The sequence below is a fragment of the Corvus moneduloides genome, chromosome 6 (assembly GCF_009650955.1).
Source record: "Corvus moneduloides isolate bCorMon1 chromosome 6, bCorMon1.pri, whole genome shotgun sequence".
NCBI classification, from domain to species: Eukaryota; Metazoa; Chordata; class Aves; order Passeriformes; family Corvidae; genus Corvus; species Corvus moneduloides.
The window spans coordinates 25,532,981-25,549,679 of NC_045481.1; the positions used below are offsets into that span (position 1 = coordinate 25,532,981).

Sequence of the window (16,699 nt, forward strand, 5' to 3'; positions counted from 1 at the left end):
AGAGTTTCCACTGAGACCTCTTCATGCATAGGATCCACTGAAAGCCATATCACTGATACAAATAGCAGAGAGTCCTCCTTGGAAGTTGGGGATAGTATTTTATGACCATCTTTGTCATTTAATAGGGCCGGTAGAATTTGCAAACACTGCCTTTGAACAAAGCCAATATGTTGACCTTGAAGGTGGAAGATGATCTCCTTCCTCTCTGAGAGAATATCTTATTAAAGAGAAAGAAGAACTTTGCGGTAACGTTGAGATAGATAAATGTGAGGCTTCTGCTCATGAAGTTGATACATCAGTAAGTAGGAACGATAGATTACCCCTGGATGGATTAGAAAAGAGAGATCAGACTGGTCAATGCACAACTAGCATCACTGTTACAGAAAGAGCCAATAACACAGAGCTGCACCTAGAACAAAACCCAAGTGACTTCATAAGTAATATTGCACCTACTCAAGTAGACTTTTTTACAAGAAATCAAGCGCTTAATAAAGCCAGACAATTAGATATTGATAAACAATATGAAAGCATGTTTGATCATGGGTCAAGTAGTCCTAGCAGTAAAGAAGGGAAGAGATGTCTGTACAGGCAAGCAGCCACTGAAGCTGATGTAGATTTAGTTGTGGAAGCAGCAGTAGCTGAAAAGAATAAAAGTGCCCCAGTTTAATGAAAAGCGACCAACTCGTGTATTGTCCATGCAAAGAAAGTTCTTCCTAAACCACAAGTTGATCCTCAAATGCCTCACATCGCAGGCACGAGCAAACTGGCACCAACTAAAAGAAGTATATCTGAAACCGTAACTCATAGGGCCAAAATCATGAAAATAACAACTAAAAAAAGAAACAGCGTTCATGTTACTTTTAGGCCATCTACAGAATCGGTTCAATTTTACAATCCCCTTGAGAACAAAGAGGCTGCTTGGAAAGCAAGACTTCGTAAACTTGGTGGCTTCAGTAGTAGCAGTAGTGGTAGCAGCAACAACAGTACCAGTGCAAGCACTAGCTCATCAGCTGCCACAGAGCTGGTTAGACCTGGAATATATAGACATCTAGATGCAATCAATGCTGCTTCGGCTGGCAGCAAGCAAGTTAAGGAACCTACAGAACTCAAGCAGCTGTGTTGCAGAAAGAAAAGTCTTGCAGTTAGTCAGTTCCAATCTCGTAGTGCCTTTAGAGCATCAGGTCAGGAGTCGGCACAACAGCAGGGCTCCCTGGGTGGTGTTTATAAAACTGTTGTACATGCTCTTTCGAAGCCGAAGGCAAATGTTTCCCCACAGAGGCAGAACAGAATGCCAGCAGAGGCTCCACTGAGGGATCTGTACAGTCATGTAATGGGCTATTTTGGAAGGAAAGCTGCAGGTGAGCACTAACAGTGTGCAGAGCGCAAAAGGAGAAAGGCAGCACCAGTTTGGCTTAATGCAACTGAAGCAAGCTCTGATAAGCAATCAAAAGGCTTTGGGATGATCACTGCTTTCCCTGTTTGGTTATGCATGCGCCTATAGCCAGCTGATATTTCTCCCAGCATAAGTTACATTTACATACTTTAAATTACTAATTTTTCTTTTCAAGATACTTAGTTGAACCTCTTTGCTGCTGAAGATCATCAGGTTAGGGAAGAGGAAGAGACAGTAAATGACCTAATAAAGGATTAAGCCTTGAGACTTTAGAATTTTCATCTACCATGCAGAGTCTTCAAATTAAGCCTACTGAATGATTGGCATTGCATATTTTATCAGAGTGTGGTATTCCACTCTAAGTGTAGTTTTTTTGTCAGAAGGACCTGGCTCTCAACCAACTAGGTTGAACTAATTGTATTTCTGGTTCATTTAGTGTGTTTTCTTCTTCCTCCTCATTCTCTTCCTCCTTTTCCTCCTCCAAAACAAAAACAAAAACAAAAACAGCCCCTCAAATTTACATTTGGAGGTCATTTTAGATGGTTTTAAAAAAATAGTCTGAAATAGCAATCTGCTGTTACTGGAATGATTTCATTACAGCAGTTCTCTGAGTCTAATCATAAGGTTTTGTTTGTGTCTTTTTCAAAACATATCATAGGCCTTCCTATATTCATTCATCAAAATGGCTGCAGTTACATCTTGGCAACATCTTCCATTGCTTTCTTTTTTTCTTGGAATCATGGATGTTCATGAAGGTCTTGTGATAGTCTTTCTCCTGCTAACTGTGAGACCTCTGTGGACTGATCAAAAAAGAAGGCTGTGACTAATACACATTGTCATAGTTCACATAACCTTAATTGAACAATAAATTAACTTTCAGCAGTAATGCAGGTTTTCCTTTTTTCCCATTGTTATGCTGGCATGATTAACAGAGGAGTCTGCAATGCATCCTGCACTGAGATGTTAATGCCACCTGAGGGCAGTCTCTGTAAGCACAGCACCTGAGAGCGGTACTGTCATCGGTCTCACAAAAATGATTTGCTGCTCTTCAGAAACTAGACTTCTGAAAAAGAGATATCTAGGAAGCACCAATTTTAGAAGTACCTGTTATTTAAAATCCAGCATTTAACAGAGCCTCATTGTTAGAGTAAACTAAACTGTGGTCTCATGAGAGATGATGCTGAGGGAAAAATTTGTATAAAGAGAACATGAACTGGAATAGCTTGAAGACTTTAAAGGCGGATATCATAAAGTGAGGTGTAACAGCCACAGCTAAATATGAACAGTGTAGCTATATCAAAAATATAGCACTAATAAAGGAGTGAACTTCATTAATTGTTCATAACCATTGATCATCTAGAGTTAGAACTTTCATTCCATTTACTAGCATGTAATTTTATTATGTAACATTTTCTTTGCACTATTTATACTAACTGTATACAGTGCCACATTGCCATTTGTCATTAGTATATATTACAACCTAGTTTACTTTTTCCACAACATTGCTTTTCATCAGGAATGCAATGAAGAAGGAGCCTGAAGGAGTCACATAATTTTTAAGAATTTGTTACTTACTTGTGATATGGAGGAAGAACATACGCTTTATCCTTAAAGCAAGCATTAACAACTTTGAGTAGTGCTTACCTATAAGCTTCCTGCTCTTAAAGGTGGAATTGGAAATCAACTAACCCCTGCTTAGTGGGAAGAAGAAGCCATACTAATTCTGAAAGTAGAATCTGCTTTAAAAGAGGGACATTCTTAAAATGCATGTTTGGCAATTTTGATTTTTTAATTTCTGTTAATTAGCAGATTTTTTCATTTGTTACATTTTGTTTTGAAAATGTCTTGATGCATTCTTTACTATAAATGGTTGTTCATTTGCTTTTAGCTAATAGAGAGGACATGAGTCAGAAGTTGCACCCTATTGATAGTGATATTGGCAGTAGCAATACAAATGTTCCTGACCTCATGGATGAATTTATAGCTGAGAGGCTCCGCAGTGGTAATGCACTGGTAAGCCTTTAAACTTGCTACATTTCAATACTTAGGTCTCCATTATGTGTGAACTTGTCAATGACATGATAAATCAGTTCATTAAAAAGTATTTCTCTGGCTTTTATGAATCAGAATTAAGAATATTGCTTAATTATGCTTTGCCTTTGACATAGATTCATGCCATTTTATACCATTTGTGTTTTCGTATTTATTAAATCTTCATCATGGAGGCAATGCAGAAGTTACTGTCTGATGAACAGTCTCATGGAATTAAACAGCCTTAATTGCACCTGCAAAGATATCTGTACATAGAATACTGTATTTTCAGAGTACTAGTTTAAATGTAAATTTGCATGGTAAGTAATTGAATAACATGCTGTAGTACAGTACTGTTTACTACAGGTATAGTCAATGCAACACACTACAAAACTACTCAAATATATTTTATTTTTTTATTTCACTTGCAAGTGTTGAATAATTTCCTGTAAATAGTGCTCTGTTAATTGAACCAACTTTTCATATGCTTTCTTCCTACACTTTTCCAGAAGTGTCGTGTTGTTTGGAATTGCATTCATAATAAGAAATTTTAATCAATTTTAAGTCAAGAATTTTTGGTTACTGTTGAATGTTTACAAAAGGAGACAACTGATTTGAAGAGATAAGTGCTTATTAAGGAGTAACAAAAGGGAAAAGACTAAAAAAAAGTTTCAAATTAAGAACAGAATGGGTAACAATTTAAAGATAGTGTTTCAAAATTGTTTAGTTCTTTTTTCTTAGAAGTTTTTAAGGTCATTTTAAGACATGCTCCTATAAGACATACTCCTATAGAAAATTGTCAGTAAGGAGTTGGTGATAATAAGGGGCAGAAGAAGATTCTTCTAAGTTATTAAAAAAATTGTTTATTTATCATCACCTTTTAAAAATGGCAAGAGAGGATCTATAGATGTATATAGATATGTGTACTTTTGTCTTTTGTATTGAACTCGTTTATGAAACTTGATTGTTGGCACAGAGTATTCTTGTTACTAAGTCTTGAGTTACACGACAAAATGCTAACTTGTAGTCTATGAAAAAGGTTAACTTAGTCTGAAAATTAATGAAACAGAAGTCATCACGGCTGGCTCTAGAAGAGAGAAAGGGAGGGATTACTCTTTGTTTTGAGAATTTGTACTTTCCTCAGGTAGCAGGAAAGACCTGAGATAAATTTGAGTAAATACTCTGAAACTACCACTCATTTTTTTAATTAGTGCACAAGAATAGATATGCCTTCTTTAAACAGTACCAACTTACTAAGATTAGTTTTAGGTTGCTATATCTATTGAATGCTAAAACCGTATCATGAAAAGCTTGTAAGTCTGAGTTAACTTCTAATTAGTAGTAGAGTAGTAAAAGAATGCAGAACTGACTGGGCCTAGTGTAAAAGGACGGCATCTTTAGTCTCATAATGCATACAAATTTCAAGCCATTTCATAAAATGGCTTTTCTACTTTGATATCTCTTCCCTTTCAAGCGAACAGTCTTATCTGTGGAAAAATTTACCTTAAAGAAAGACTTCAAATAGACCACCACCTTACTTGTACATGAGTAAATCTGCATGCCTTACCTTTGTTATATGTGGTCTTTTGTGTTTTAATCATAAGAGGAATAATGCATGAATTAGTATGTTAATTTTCTCCTTTTATAAATTAAGTTTTTGATTATAGCATGGTGGCCTATAGGCCGGAAAAGACATTGTGTCTGAAACCAAGGTAAACAAGTTTTCTTTAGTTATTTGGATGTAATATACTTAACTAGTTTTCTCTCTCACATCTTACCTACCATGAGGCCGGTACTAGTCTGAATCCTAGCCTTTTGCGATATGTGTCCAAAAGTCCACTGCGCAAATAAAATTTGTAGTTATGAAATTCTGTGACTGCGTGGGTTCTTCATGTGGGGATATGGAAAGTCTTGGTATTTAGTATGATGGCAATTTCTGGCTTAGGTACTTAAGAACTGTTTGTTGCTTCTGACTTCAGCAAATGTGGAATTGCTTTTTTTCCATTTTATATAAATAAGCCATCCAAGATTTTAAGATTATTTATGTATCTTCAATGTGTAGAATGTGACAAGAAGAGGAAGGCAGTCCTGGCAGCTTGGAAGTTCCTAAGACCTACCTGATATATTGAACAAGCAGAACCAATGCGTCCTGTTAGATGACCCAGGCGTGCCGTCCGAGTGGACGTCACCTGCCAGCGCGGGCAGCAGTGACCTCATCAGCTCAGACAGCCACTCTGACTCCTTCAGCGCCTTCCAGTACGAGAGCCGCAAATTTGAAAGCAAGTATATTTTTCCAAAAGTAATAGCATTTTTGATTAATGTATTGCAAATTTCCTTTGTTTTGTTGTTGTCTTATTTTTTTCCCCTGGATAAAGTTGTATGCCAGCAGTTTTCTGTAGAGAGAGATTGTTTTGATTTTCCATTGAAATCATTAGCAAGTTAATGGAGCAAGAATAGTTCTTACGAGAGGCTATTTTTTTTTTAGTATACTGAAAAAAAAGAGCCCTGGAATACTACTATGCAAAGAGCAGAACATAATTGAACAGAAGTTAGAAAGCAATATTGTCTCTCTGTAGAGCGTATCCATCTGTTTTGCACCAAATATAAAAATTAAAGCTTGGAAATTATTTTAACTCTTTTGAAAATACTTAGGTAAAACGTAAAAGAAGGGCTTCTGATATTTTTACAGTGGTCTTTATGTAGCTATAGATTACTCAAGATATTAAGTGTAATATCATGGTAAAATTAGTATGCTTTGTTAAAATTACTGTGTTTTATTTAATAACATAATGCTTTTCCTTCATTTTATTTATCCATTCCCACTCTTGTTTAACAGAAGGGGTCATTATGGTTGCTAGGAATTATAACATCATGTATTATGTAAGATAAAAATAATGTTAATATAGTATAATTTTTTGAAGAAATTACAATTTTTATATATGTCTCCATTATGCAAATAAGTTATGGTATTTAAACCTACATTTCAGCCTGACATTTTCTTCATTAGTGTTGAAAGTAATGTTTGTTAGAGTACCATTTGCTGTAATATTTTTATTTTGAAGTTAGTGCTTTTACAACAAGCTTGAATATTTCTTCCAGCCTGTAAATAAATTCCTTAATGTATGAGTCTATTATTTTTGCTTTATTCGTATGTAGCTGCACTTAACAGCAACTAAGAACACAGACATGTGACAGGAGTGTCTTCTGCAGATGTGAAGTCATGGGTTAATGACAGGAAAGAGAATATTCATAATAGTCAATACTTTCTGCTGTTGCATTTTATTTAAATTTTGCAACAGTGTGCTAGTAGCACAGAAGATGCACATACAAGGTTTCTGTTTGGTTTGGAGATCCTGGGCCTCTGGGGTTTTTACGTATTAGTGGTGGGTTTGTGTTGTAAATTAATACAATGCTTTCCTCATACAGATTTCAGCTTTGGCACTGAGGCAGGGACACCAGCTTCTACTGACATTGATGCAATTTCAGGACAGCAACAGAGTGCTGAGGAACAAGAAGTGGCCAGTCTAACTACACTCCACATAGACTCAGAAACAAGTAGTCTCAATCAGCAACCATTGTCTGCTGAAGCTGCAACTATCACTGGTAAAGTAGATTTAAAAAAAAAAAAAAGTATTTATTTCAGGAATTTTTCACCCATCCTGAAGAATGCAACTTCCAGCTTCTGCCAAGAATCTATATTCTATTTTAAATGATTCTTTTATTTCAATTATTTTTGATTGCTATTGAAAAGTAGTATGTGAAATAATGTAAGTGGAAAACCTTTGTCTGACTTAGTTACTCATGGTCCTAAATGTATTTGAAACCCTTCATGAGAAAATCTATACAATTACCAAGGAGAAACTCTTACCACATAATGTATGCTAGATCTCTTACAAGTGTCCTTCTATTACTGGTAGTTAAATAATTAATTTTCAGGAAATGTTTTTGCTTTGGATGGTTTTCACAGTGCTTGTTCAAACCAGCGTATCACACTGAAGTATCTTGGGATTCTTTTTATATGCATCCATCTTAATATCTCTTTATATTGTCTGTTGTGTAACTGAGAGCTTTTATTATTCAAAATGTTAGTTATTTGGCCATGTAACATCACTTTCCATTTGTATAACTGAAAAGTGATGCAGTTAACTGAAATTGAATGGGCTCCTGTCTCAAAGAGAGAATGCTTCTCTATGAGGATGATTTGAAAGAATGGTCTCTTGCCAGGTTTTGTACATGAGAAGTAAAGATGTCCATAGTCATTTTCATACTCCTTGTTCCATAGCTGTTATACATTACCATTCCTGTTACAACCCTAGCTGTAACAAGTAGCAACAAGTATCTATATTTCTGTGAAAGCTTATACCTCCATATTGTATCTTGTTCGCTGTTAGAAATCAACCTCTGCATTTTCAGAGACATGGAAAGACATCTTTACTTCCTCTGCCGTAATTTTCACTTTTTAAAAGTGCCCTTCCACTGAAAGAACCATGGTATTAGCTTTCATGGACATTGTTGTTCAGCTTGTTCGACAATGTTCAGCTTGTGTTCTCTTCATTTTTCTCTTTGCTGTGTGCTTGTTGAAAGTCCTTGCTGTAGATCTGTTCTTTTTCTGTTTGTTTGTATGTTTTTATATGTTAATAATTTCATTACTGTTTGGTATTTTTGTCCAAGTTTGCACTATAATTGAATTGATAAGATTGCAATTAGTGACTGAGTTGTCCATTGAGAGATTCTGTGGTTATCTCTTCTTGCTTGGACCACCATTTTAAAGAGGCAGCTCTTGTGTGTCACATGCATTTAGCTGGGTTTCCTGAGGAAGCAATACTTGTGCAATTGTATTGTCTGTTTCTGACTGTTCCATACCCCAACAATATTGGAGCCTATTGTCTAATTTTTGCTAAATTGACATATAAGAAAACAGAAGGATGTTATTTTCTTTGATGTTTTATGAAAGATAGGCAGCTATCTAGTGAAAATTTTATGTATGCAGACTCTCATGATGGAAGCTGCAATGTGAATTTCACTGTATTAGATGCTGGCAAATCAATGCAGAAACTCAACCTTGAAACACACTCATAATAAACAAGTTTTCAGTGGTTCTGCTGATCAGAAAACTACTCTTTCTAAATCTGAAGGGTTTTGGAAGGAAAATTTCTTTTTGGTATATGGTCATTACTTCATATTCTAAGTAAATGATAAAGTTGACTATTGACTGCTGTTTACTAGTTCTAGAACAAGTTGTACCCATGGAAGTCTCAGTCAAAGTCAGATCCTCATATGCTGGAGTATCGTTTAATGACAGACTCCTGTAGTTCTGCAAATTTTCCATGATTGTTTCTGTCCATTCTCTTCATCATATGAAGATCTCTTTCCTTTCTTCCTTTGCTCCCTGCCTTCCCTGCCTGTCTTCTTTTCCATCTCATTCAATTTCTTTCCCTCTCTATCCCACTCTCCCTCACTTTCTCTCTTCCCTATCATTCTTTCTTGCTGCTTTTTTTGAACTACTTTTATCTGTCCCCAACTAATGAGCAGAATGAAAATGAAGTAAGAAAATACTTCTTTGAACATCTTTGAAGGGTGTATTTACATTATCCTTGTAAGCGTGTGGAAAACTACTGGTCAGTAGCAAGAGAGGATTGTTACCTGTCATGTGAAGCAATAGTCTGTATGTGAAGCACTAGTGTCTCTCTCTCCTGAATAGAAATGTTGATTTAAATTGATAGTAAAAGCTTCATTGTCTTAGTCATTTAAAGGAGATAGAGACCTTTGCAGTTTAACTATGTAATAAAGATTGTTTACTGCAATTTCTGTTCTGATAACACCGATAACATTTTCTGTCAAGTTCTTTAAACAATTTGTTCTTTTTATAAGAAAGAACATTCCTCTCAAATGAGAAGTGTTCTTCAATTATTCTCACAGTAATTTGGGAAAATTACTATTTTAAAAGACTCACTTTTCAATTGCTGTCCCTAAAGTTCACTTTATCACTAATACTGAACTTCACACATAATATTTTTGTGTCCTTGTTACATTTATCTAAGAATTGAAATTAATAGGAATTCTGTGTGCTGATGTGTAGAAAAGTCTGTGGTGAATATTTGTTCTCTTTTTGTCTGCCATGTGACTGTTCTGGCTAACCACAGCTATTTATAAGGATCTTTAGACAAATTCAGGATGTGAAACATAAGATAGTATAGAAGAAAATGCAAGTACCTAGTCCCTCTCCACAGATTACTCAGTAAAGACCACGTAATTGCCTAGAGAGGTTGCTCAGAGACAATCACAGAAAAATGCCTTTGTAGCACTGCTTTAGAGGAAATAACACTCCTCTGGCTATACAGAACTTTCCCATCATATGGATCTTCTCAGCTTAATGAGTAGATAAACATCAAAGATTATCCATTACTGGTTTCAGTTTTTATTTATAAATTAACTTGCATGCATCTATAATCCTGGAAAAGGATTTGTTCCGGGAAAATTTTTGCTTAAACATTTTGCTGGAGAGAAATTTAGGTGAGGGAATGTGATGAGAGATTTGGCTGTTTCAGAACACTGAATGTGCTGCAAAACAAACACATTTAGAATTATTTGGACCTAAAATAGAGGTCTGCTAGTCCACTTACCTGTCCGATTTTGATGTTCATCTTTCAGCTTTTCTGCATGTACTTTGTTTTCTTTCAGAACACCATTCACAAGGAGATCTGCTTACTGTTTTATATCTTTTCTTGGCCCAATTTGATACATAAAAGCAGTTCAGTTTTCTGTTAATGCTGTATTTAGACAACATTTCAATAGCTCAAGAAAATAGAAAAGGCTTTTAAGGTAACTGTTAAAAATTGCATTTGCAGGCTCTGAAAGTGCTTCTCCAATCCAATCTGCTCTTGGATCCCGATCACAGACACCCTCTCCTGCCACTCTTCATGCAGATCATATTGAGCAGAAGGATCTGCAGCTGGATGAGAAGCTCCACCACTCTGTTTTACAGACGCCAGATGACCTAGGCAATATCTGGAACAGAAAATACAAACCTGTTCTTTCTTTCTTTCTTTCTAATGCAATATAATGAAGTAGCTAGTATCACATGAATTGTAAACAATCCTGTACATGGCTATTTCATCTGCACTTCAAAGAATATTTAATTATAGTGCTTTCTTTTAAAAGCAAACAAAAACCTTTTGCATTTTAACCTGGATCTCATTGGAATTTTTAGCAGTGGATTAATAGTCCACATATTTATATTTATTCTTTTAGTTGCTTAGAATTGTGGCAGCTTAATTGTGGTCCTGCCATGGACTGTTTTATCATTGATGTACATATAATAAGACAATTTCAGTAATCTTATCATTTCTCCTTGTAAGTTTGGTTTGTTTCCTTTTCATTTTTAAACAAATTTGTAATTACGTCAACTATCTTAGCTATTGAATTCTAAGATTCATTCTCTTTGTAAATACGATGTGCACATTTCTCCGGCATTTGGTCTCTTGGAAACAAAAGAGTGTCTGATATGCATTTCAGACCCTATTTCCTTAAGTAGCCTATTGATGGACAGAAATACTATCATTTTGCTTTGTACTTTAAAATCTACATCCTAGAAACCAATAGTGTCTCTGCCACAGTGGCCCAGAAGTTCAAAAGAAGAGGCTATGTGATTAGGCCGAATTCAGATTTAATTTTGATTTGGTATGCCTATGGGAGCTACGAGATTTTCAGAAGATCCCAGCGAATTACCCATCTGAAGGGGTGGAAAGAAGATTCTGAATGCCTGCTGCTTTAAAAATGGCTCATTATCTATTTTTTTGTGGCTATTTAGGTAGTTAAGCATGACCTGAGTAGACTTGAGACATCATAATCTATTGAAGGTTTCTTTATGTGGACAGTCTAGATTAATCATCTCCCACCTAAAAAAAGAATGTTTATTCATATAGCACTGATGTGTGGCAAGAGCTAGGTGGGTGTTAGGACTGTGGTGCTAAATTACTGAATGTTGCCTCTCCACTCATACAAATTTACTGTTTAAAGGATGGTAGCTAGAGACAAGTTTACTTATACTTTTCTCTTCGATTTGCAATAACATGCTTTCCTGGTAGATTCTAAGAAAAATAGTCTTCATGTTTTATTAGGAAAAATGCAAAGTTGAAAGGGAATTTTACTTGAAAGCAGGCAAGTGGAGTTCTGGAGATTCATTGACTCAAAGAATGTAAGAAAGACTTACAAAAGGAGTGGCCTTACTGGGTCCATCAGATCTGTATTAGAGCGCCAGTAGTGACCTTAAATGTTACTTAATGAAAGAATAAGAAACTGGACAATTCTTCCTCTACAGAATTTATAAAAGACAAACCTTATCACATACAGTGCTGAGGTGGCTGAATGGGTAAAAAATAGCTTATTCCGAAAGCCCGATCTTTTAGTTTTAAGAAGACTCTGTATTTAATAGTTGTATCAGAACTTTTCCTTTTCTGAAGAGATATATCTCACTATACTTTTTCTCTTCTGTTACAGAAACTAGTGAATTCCCCTCAGAATGTTGCAGTGTGATGGCGGGGGGAACACTTACAGGATGGCACGCAGATGTTGCTACTGTGATGTGGAGGAGGATGCTAGGAATTCTGGGAGATGTCAACAGCATCATGGATCCAGAGATTCATGCCCAGGTTTTTGATTATCTGTGTGAACTGTGGCAGAATCTGGCCAAGGTAAAAGAACGGAACCTTTTCTCCAACCTGACCTGTTTGGGCAGGATTTTCAAAAAGAAAAAACCACCACCTTACATATTTCCCTTAATTAATTCTCTTTTTGTTTTGTTTTTAATAATCGCAGATAAGAGACAATCTTGGTATTTCAATAGATAACCTAACTTCACCATCTCCCCCAGTTTTAATTCCACCACTGAGAATTCTAACACCATGGCTCTTCAAGGTAAATTTGAGCACTAAACTGTGAAACAGAAATAAAAGTTAACGTAAACATAGAAGAGTGTTTACTGTCATTTTTTAAATTTATGAATAATAAAAATTGTTCTAAAACTGTAGGCAACAATGTTGACTGATAAATACAAACAAGGAAAACTACATGCTTATAAGCTTATTTGTAAGACAATGAAACGAAGACAAGATGTTTCTCCGAACAGGGATTTTTTAACTCATTTCTACAATATAATGCACTGTGGACTTCTTCATGTTGATCAAGTAAGTTAATTATGAAATTCAAGATAATATAAATGTTATGACTGAAAATAAAATTCTCAAAAATAGTCAATGTATTTTCATCTGGATAATTTAACTTTGTTTTTGAAATTAGTGATGTGACTGATACTTTTTCTAAAAAGAAAACTTTGATAAATGATCCTCAAGTTCTTGGTTGTATTCAGAAATGCTTTTTTTGTAGTCCATTTCAAGCAACTATGAGGGCAGAAAAGGTATTCTCTCATTTTTTATTGGTTGTATGTTACAGATTGAAGTATGCAAGAAAGAGGAGGAAGCAGATCTCTCTAAAGTCTACTGTTCTTCTTACTTGCTCCCTGATGCAACAGTTTAGCTAGTAAATTGTGCTCACTACATTGGAGGACTTTGTTTCTACAGCAAGTATAGGAACCAGTAAATTGAGATGTACTGAGCGTATCTAATCAGTGGGAGTAGACCTTTTTCATAGGTTTTGATATTAAGAAGTCTGAAAATATTGTATGGCTTAAATACTTTTTAAAGGTTTGCATCAGAAGTGTAAAAAGGTTGGGTTTGTGAACTTTTTTGAGGAATGATGATAGGCATGGGGAGATCAAAGGTTCAAACAACCCAGTTTTCTCTAACTGGGAGGAATAGAATTAGTCCAAAAGTATTCCACAGATGACTATGCATAGGACAGATCTCCAACTTCTGTCCTCTAACAACCATTAATGCTGCTTTTCTTGCTGGATTGAAGATCTTCCTATGACACACTGCCATTTAGTTGGATATTACTACTAGTGGAGAATTATTCAAAGGAGAAAAGGAGGGGGGTGCCTATCTGTAAACTTGGGATGTTTTTTAACAATTAAAACATATTACACTTTTTCAAGTGCTTTTGAAAAAATTGCATCATGTACAATAACTTTAAAAAGTGCCTTACTAAGTCTACCAGAACATAATATGCTGCGCTGATTAACTAGATACCAGAAATGTTACTAAACATTTTATTATCTTTCTTTAAATTTTGGTTCCATATGGGTATGTAAGAGGCTAATGCCTTTTTTAAAGTTATAGTCAGGCAATACTTGTTGGAGAGGATTAAGCAATTGTTAAGGTATAATAGCTGTTTATCTTACTCTGTCTCTTCTATACCTATCCAAATGAATGGTTAATCAGTTACAGAACTCTTAAAAGCTGACTGTAAATTAATATATGAACTATTGTCAAAGCTTAAATTGATCTCTAAAGTATACCACAGTTTACCTATGTTAATATGAGTATACTTAAGGGATTCCATCTTTTTGTGCTACTCTGCACTCACTAATGAGTGTCTTACTGGCCACAATGAGTTTTCTTTCTCATGTTTTTACTTTCTACCTTTGTTAAATACCTGCTTTCTTTCATTCATTTTTCATCTTGATTCGTGTTGATACTCTTCCTTTTTTTCCTTTTCTTTCTGCGAGGATATTGTCAATACAATCATCAAGCACTGCTCTCCTCAGTTCTTTTCACTTGGTTTGCCTGGTGCTACCATGCTTATTATGGATTTCATTGTAGCAGCAGGAAGAGTGGCTGCTTCTTCTTTCCTCAATGTAAGTATTCATCAGTTAACTCTCATTTATGGGTGAGGAAGAATTTGAGAGAATACTGAGCAGTATATTTTTCCTTGACTAGGGTGTTAAATTGATCCCAAAATTCAATCTAATAGTTATCAAATACAGATAATGTTAGTGATTTGTTCTAGAACACTACACATGCCTCTCCAGAAAATATGTGAAGAATGCAAAAATTACTGTTGAAGCAGAGAATCTTTCATTCTAGAGTTACAAAAATTGAGACTGCCGTTCTTCTGTGCTTGAGGATGTTTTAAAGTAAATGTCCACTTTGACTGTGATTTCATTTTAAAAACGTACTTATTCCTCCATCTCTCTGCTATGCAATGACTTTTATGATCATGCTTGAGAACTCAAATCTGCTAGTGTTTGCACTATTTGGAATTTTTTTCACGTTTCTGATTTTCTTACTCAGGCAAGTTTAGACTTATACAGTAATACTGATGTGATTACCTAGGTGCTGTTGGCCTTGCATATTGTACTCTCTCAAATCCCCCACAATCTCCTCCAACTGTCTGTGAATTTTGACTGTTTCTCCCATCAATCCCCCTCTAACCAGTTACAAAAACCAGCCCTCCCTCAAGGTACTGTCTGAAGCCTCTGTCAGCTTCTTACACTGTAGCCTTTCCTGTTCAGCAATGCCTCATGTCACATTTAGTAGTTTTCCATGTTCTGGTCAATTAGCTGAAGCTTAGACCTCAGCCTAGTTAGCAGCTCAGTCTGTCTGTAGTTCTAACAATTCCTCTGCCTCCTTTTGACTGTCTTGGAAAATGAGAGCAGGGATGTGCATGAGTAGCAGTCCAAGGGGCTGTGGTCTCTGTTTACTCAGCTCTGCAGGAGCTCAGAATTTGCAGGAGAAAGAAAATAGCTCTATACCGTTTCAGCCATTGTTCTCTTTTAAGGCAGTTAGAAATGTCAGCTTCCTGATACCAGTAAGAATATATATTTCTCTCCACCTTCTTGTTTTTTTAGGCACCAAGAGTTGAAGCACAGGTTCTTTTAGGATCTCTAGTCTGTTTTCCCAATTTGTATCGTGAACTACCAGCTCTTCACCCAAATATTCCTGACGTTGCTGTGTCTCAGTTTACAGATGTTAAGGTAGGAATTTTAAGAATATATGGGTAGTATTCTGTTACCAAATACATGTTTAATATTGTGCTTTCCCAGAAAATACTAAGATTTTTAAGATCCTAAAATTTTTCAAAAGTAATTTCAAATAGATTATAAGACTCAAGATCCCATAAGGTCTTGTCAAACTTTATACTTCTAAACATACTTTATAATTGCTGTTAAATTAATAATTAAGTGTTTTCTTATGTTTTTAGAAGGAAATAATACATTATCTCACCCTTTCAAGCCTCCTCTCACTAGGGCTATTTGCAGGTATCACAGATTTAAGTAGCTGAGATGAGAAGATTGAGAGGCTTAAGATTCATTATTTAATTTATTAAGACTTCACAACTGGTGAAATCTTCCTGTGTTCCTAGAGGCTTTAAAAAATTTCTGTACAGCAGTGCTTTTAGCCAAAAGGCAAATATTAATGGAGTCGTTTCCTTGTCTATCATAACACAGAATTAGGTAGTGTGGCAGTATACTGAAATGGCACAGAGCTCAGTTTGTGTGTCTAAGAAAGGCTCCCCTTAAGTTTTCCAAACTGTTTCAATTTAGGGAGAAATAATGGCTTGAGAGCTGCTTTATACCTTGCTCCCTTTTGGAGAATGATTTTGCATTCCTTCTTATTTCTATTGTAGAATGGCTGTTTATTTGAATTTTATTAAGGGCACCCTACAGCTTTAGGGACATTTCACTGTAGTTCAGTCAAAATTCTTCTTGACAGCGTTCTTAGGGCACTGGAGGCACTTATTCTGCAACTAGTTGAAAATACCTTTTAAATCGATTAATTTTTTAAAAAATGCTTGTTTAAACCTCAAAGTAAAAGATTCTTTCTGTCATAGCCTTCAGCACTATTCACAGAGCTAGCTTCAGGGAGTCCTTTGCTGTTTCTTCTTTTACCCTTGATATTTTATGGAAGTGTTTTGACAAGAATTGGATAAATGGCTCATCAGCAGAAATTAGGACAGTAACTTGTAGGATATTCTTGGGGTAGTTCAGTAATGATTATCTGGGACAGGCTAGATGTTTAGAGTAGTGGTAAGCAGACAATTCACCTGACCACAACCTAGAGACTCAGCTAAGCAGTATGCCTGTGTGCACTATAATAATATTCTGATGCTTTATGTGATTGAGTTATCTGTAAATCAGTGAGTGTTTCCTCTTCATTTTAGGAACTCATAATTAAAACTGTGTTAAGTTCGGCAAGAGAGGAGCCATCTGGTCCTGCACGGTAGGTCATACAAAAAGAGCTTCTACATTAATAGATTCTTTTCTTTATTAGACTGTTTTGAGGTGAATATATTAGAGAGCTTAAAGTAAAAGTTTGTTGCATTTTATTAATGGTTTTCTTCACCACTATCGAAACTGTGGTCCATGATGTGAATTTG

The 16,699-nt window shown here is 35.6% G+C and overlaps 1 protein-coding gene across 1 annotated transcript in view; it reads left to right on the forward strand.

The window, feature by feature from the left end:
• RALGAPA1 (Ral GTPase activating protein catalytic subunit alpha 1) overlaps positions 1 to 16,699 on the forward strand; it is a 130,942-nt gene that overhangs the window by 46,703 nt on the left and 67,540 nt on the right. The window contains 12 exon segments of the mRNA XM_032112672.1: positions 1 to 99; positions 101 to 1,358; positions 3,282 to 3,406; positions 5,487 to 5,703; positions 6,851 to 7,027; positions 10,273 to 10,425; positions 11,924 to 12,117; positions 12,242 to 12,340; positions 12,454 to 12,609; positions 14,049 to 14,177; positions 15,171 to 15,296; positions 16,484 to 16,542. Coding sequence (XP_031968563.1) covers positions 1 to 99; positions 101 to 1,358; positions 3,282 to 3,406; positions 5,487 to 5,703; positions 6,851 to 7,027; positions 10,273 to 10,425; positions 11,924 to 12,117; positions 12,242 to 12,340; positions 12,454 to 12,609; positions 14,049 to 14,177; positions 15,171 to 15,296; positions 16,484 to 16,542 — 2,792 coding nt within the window.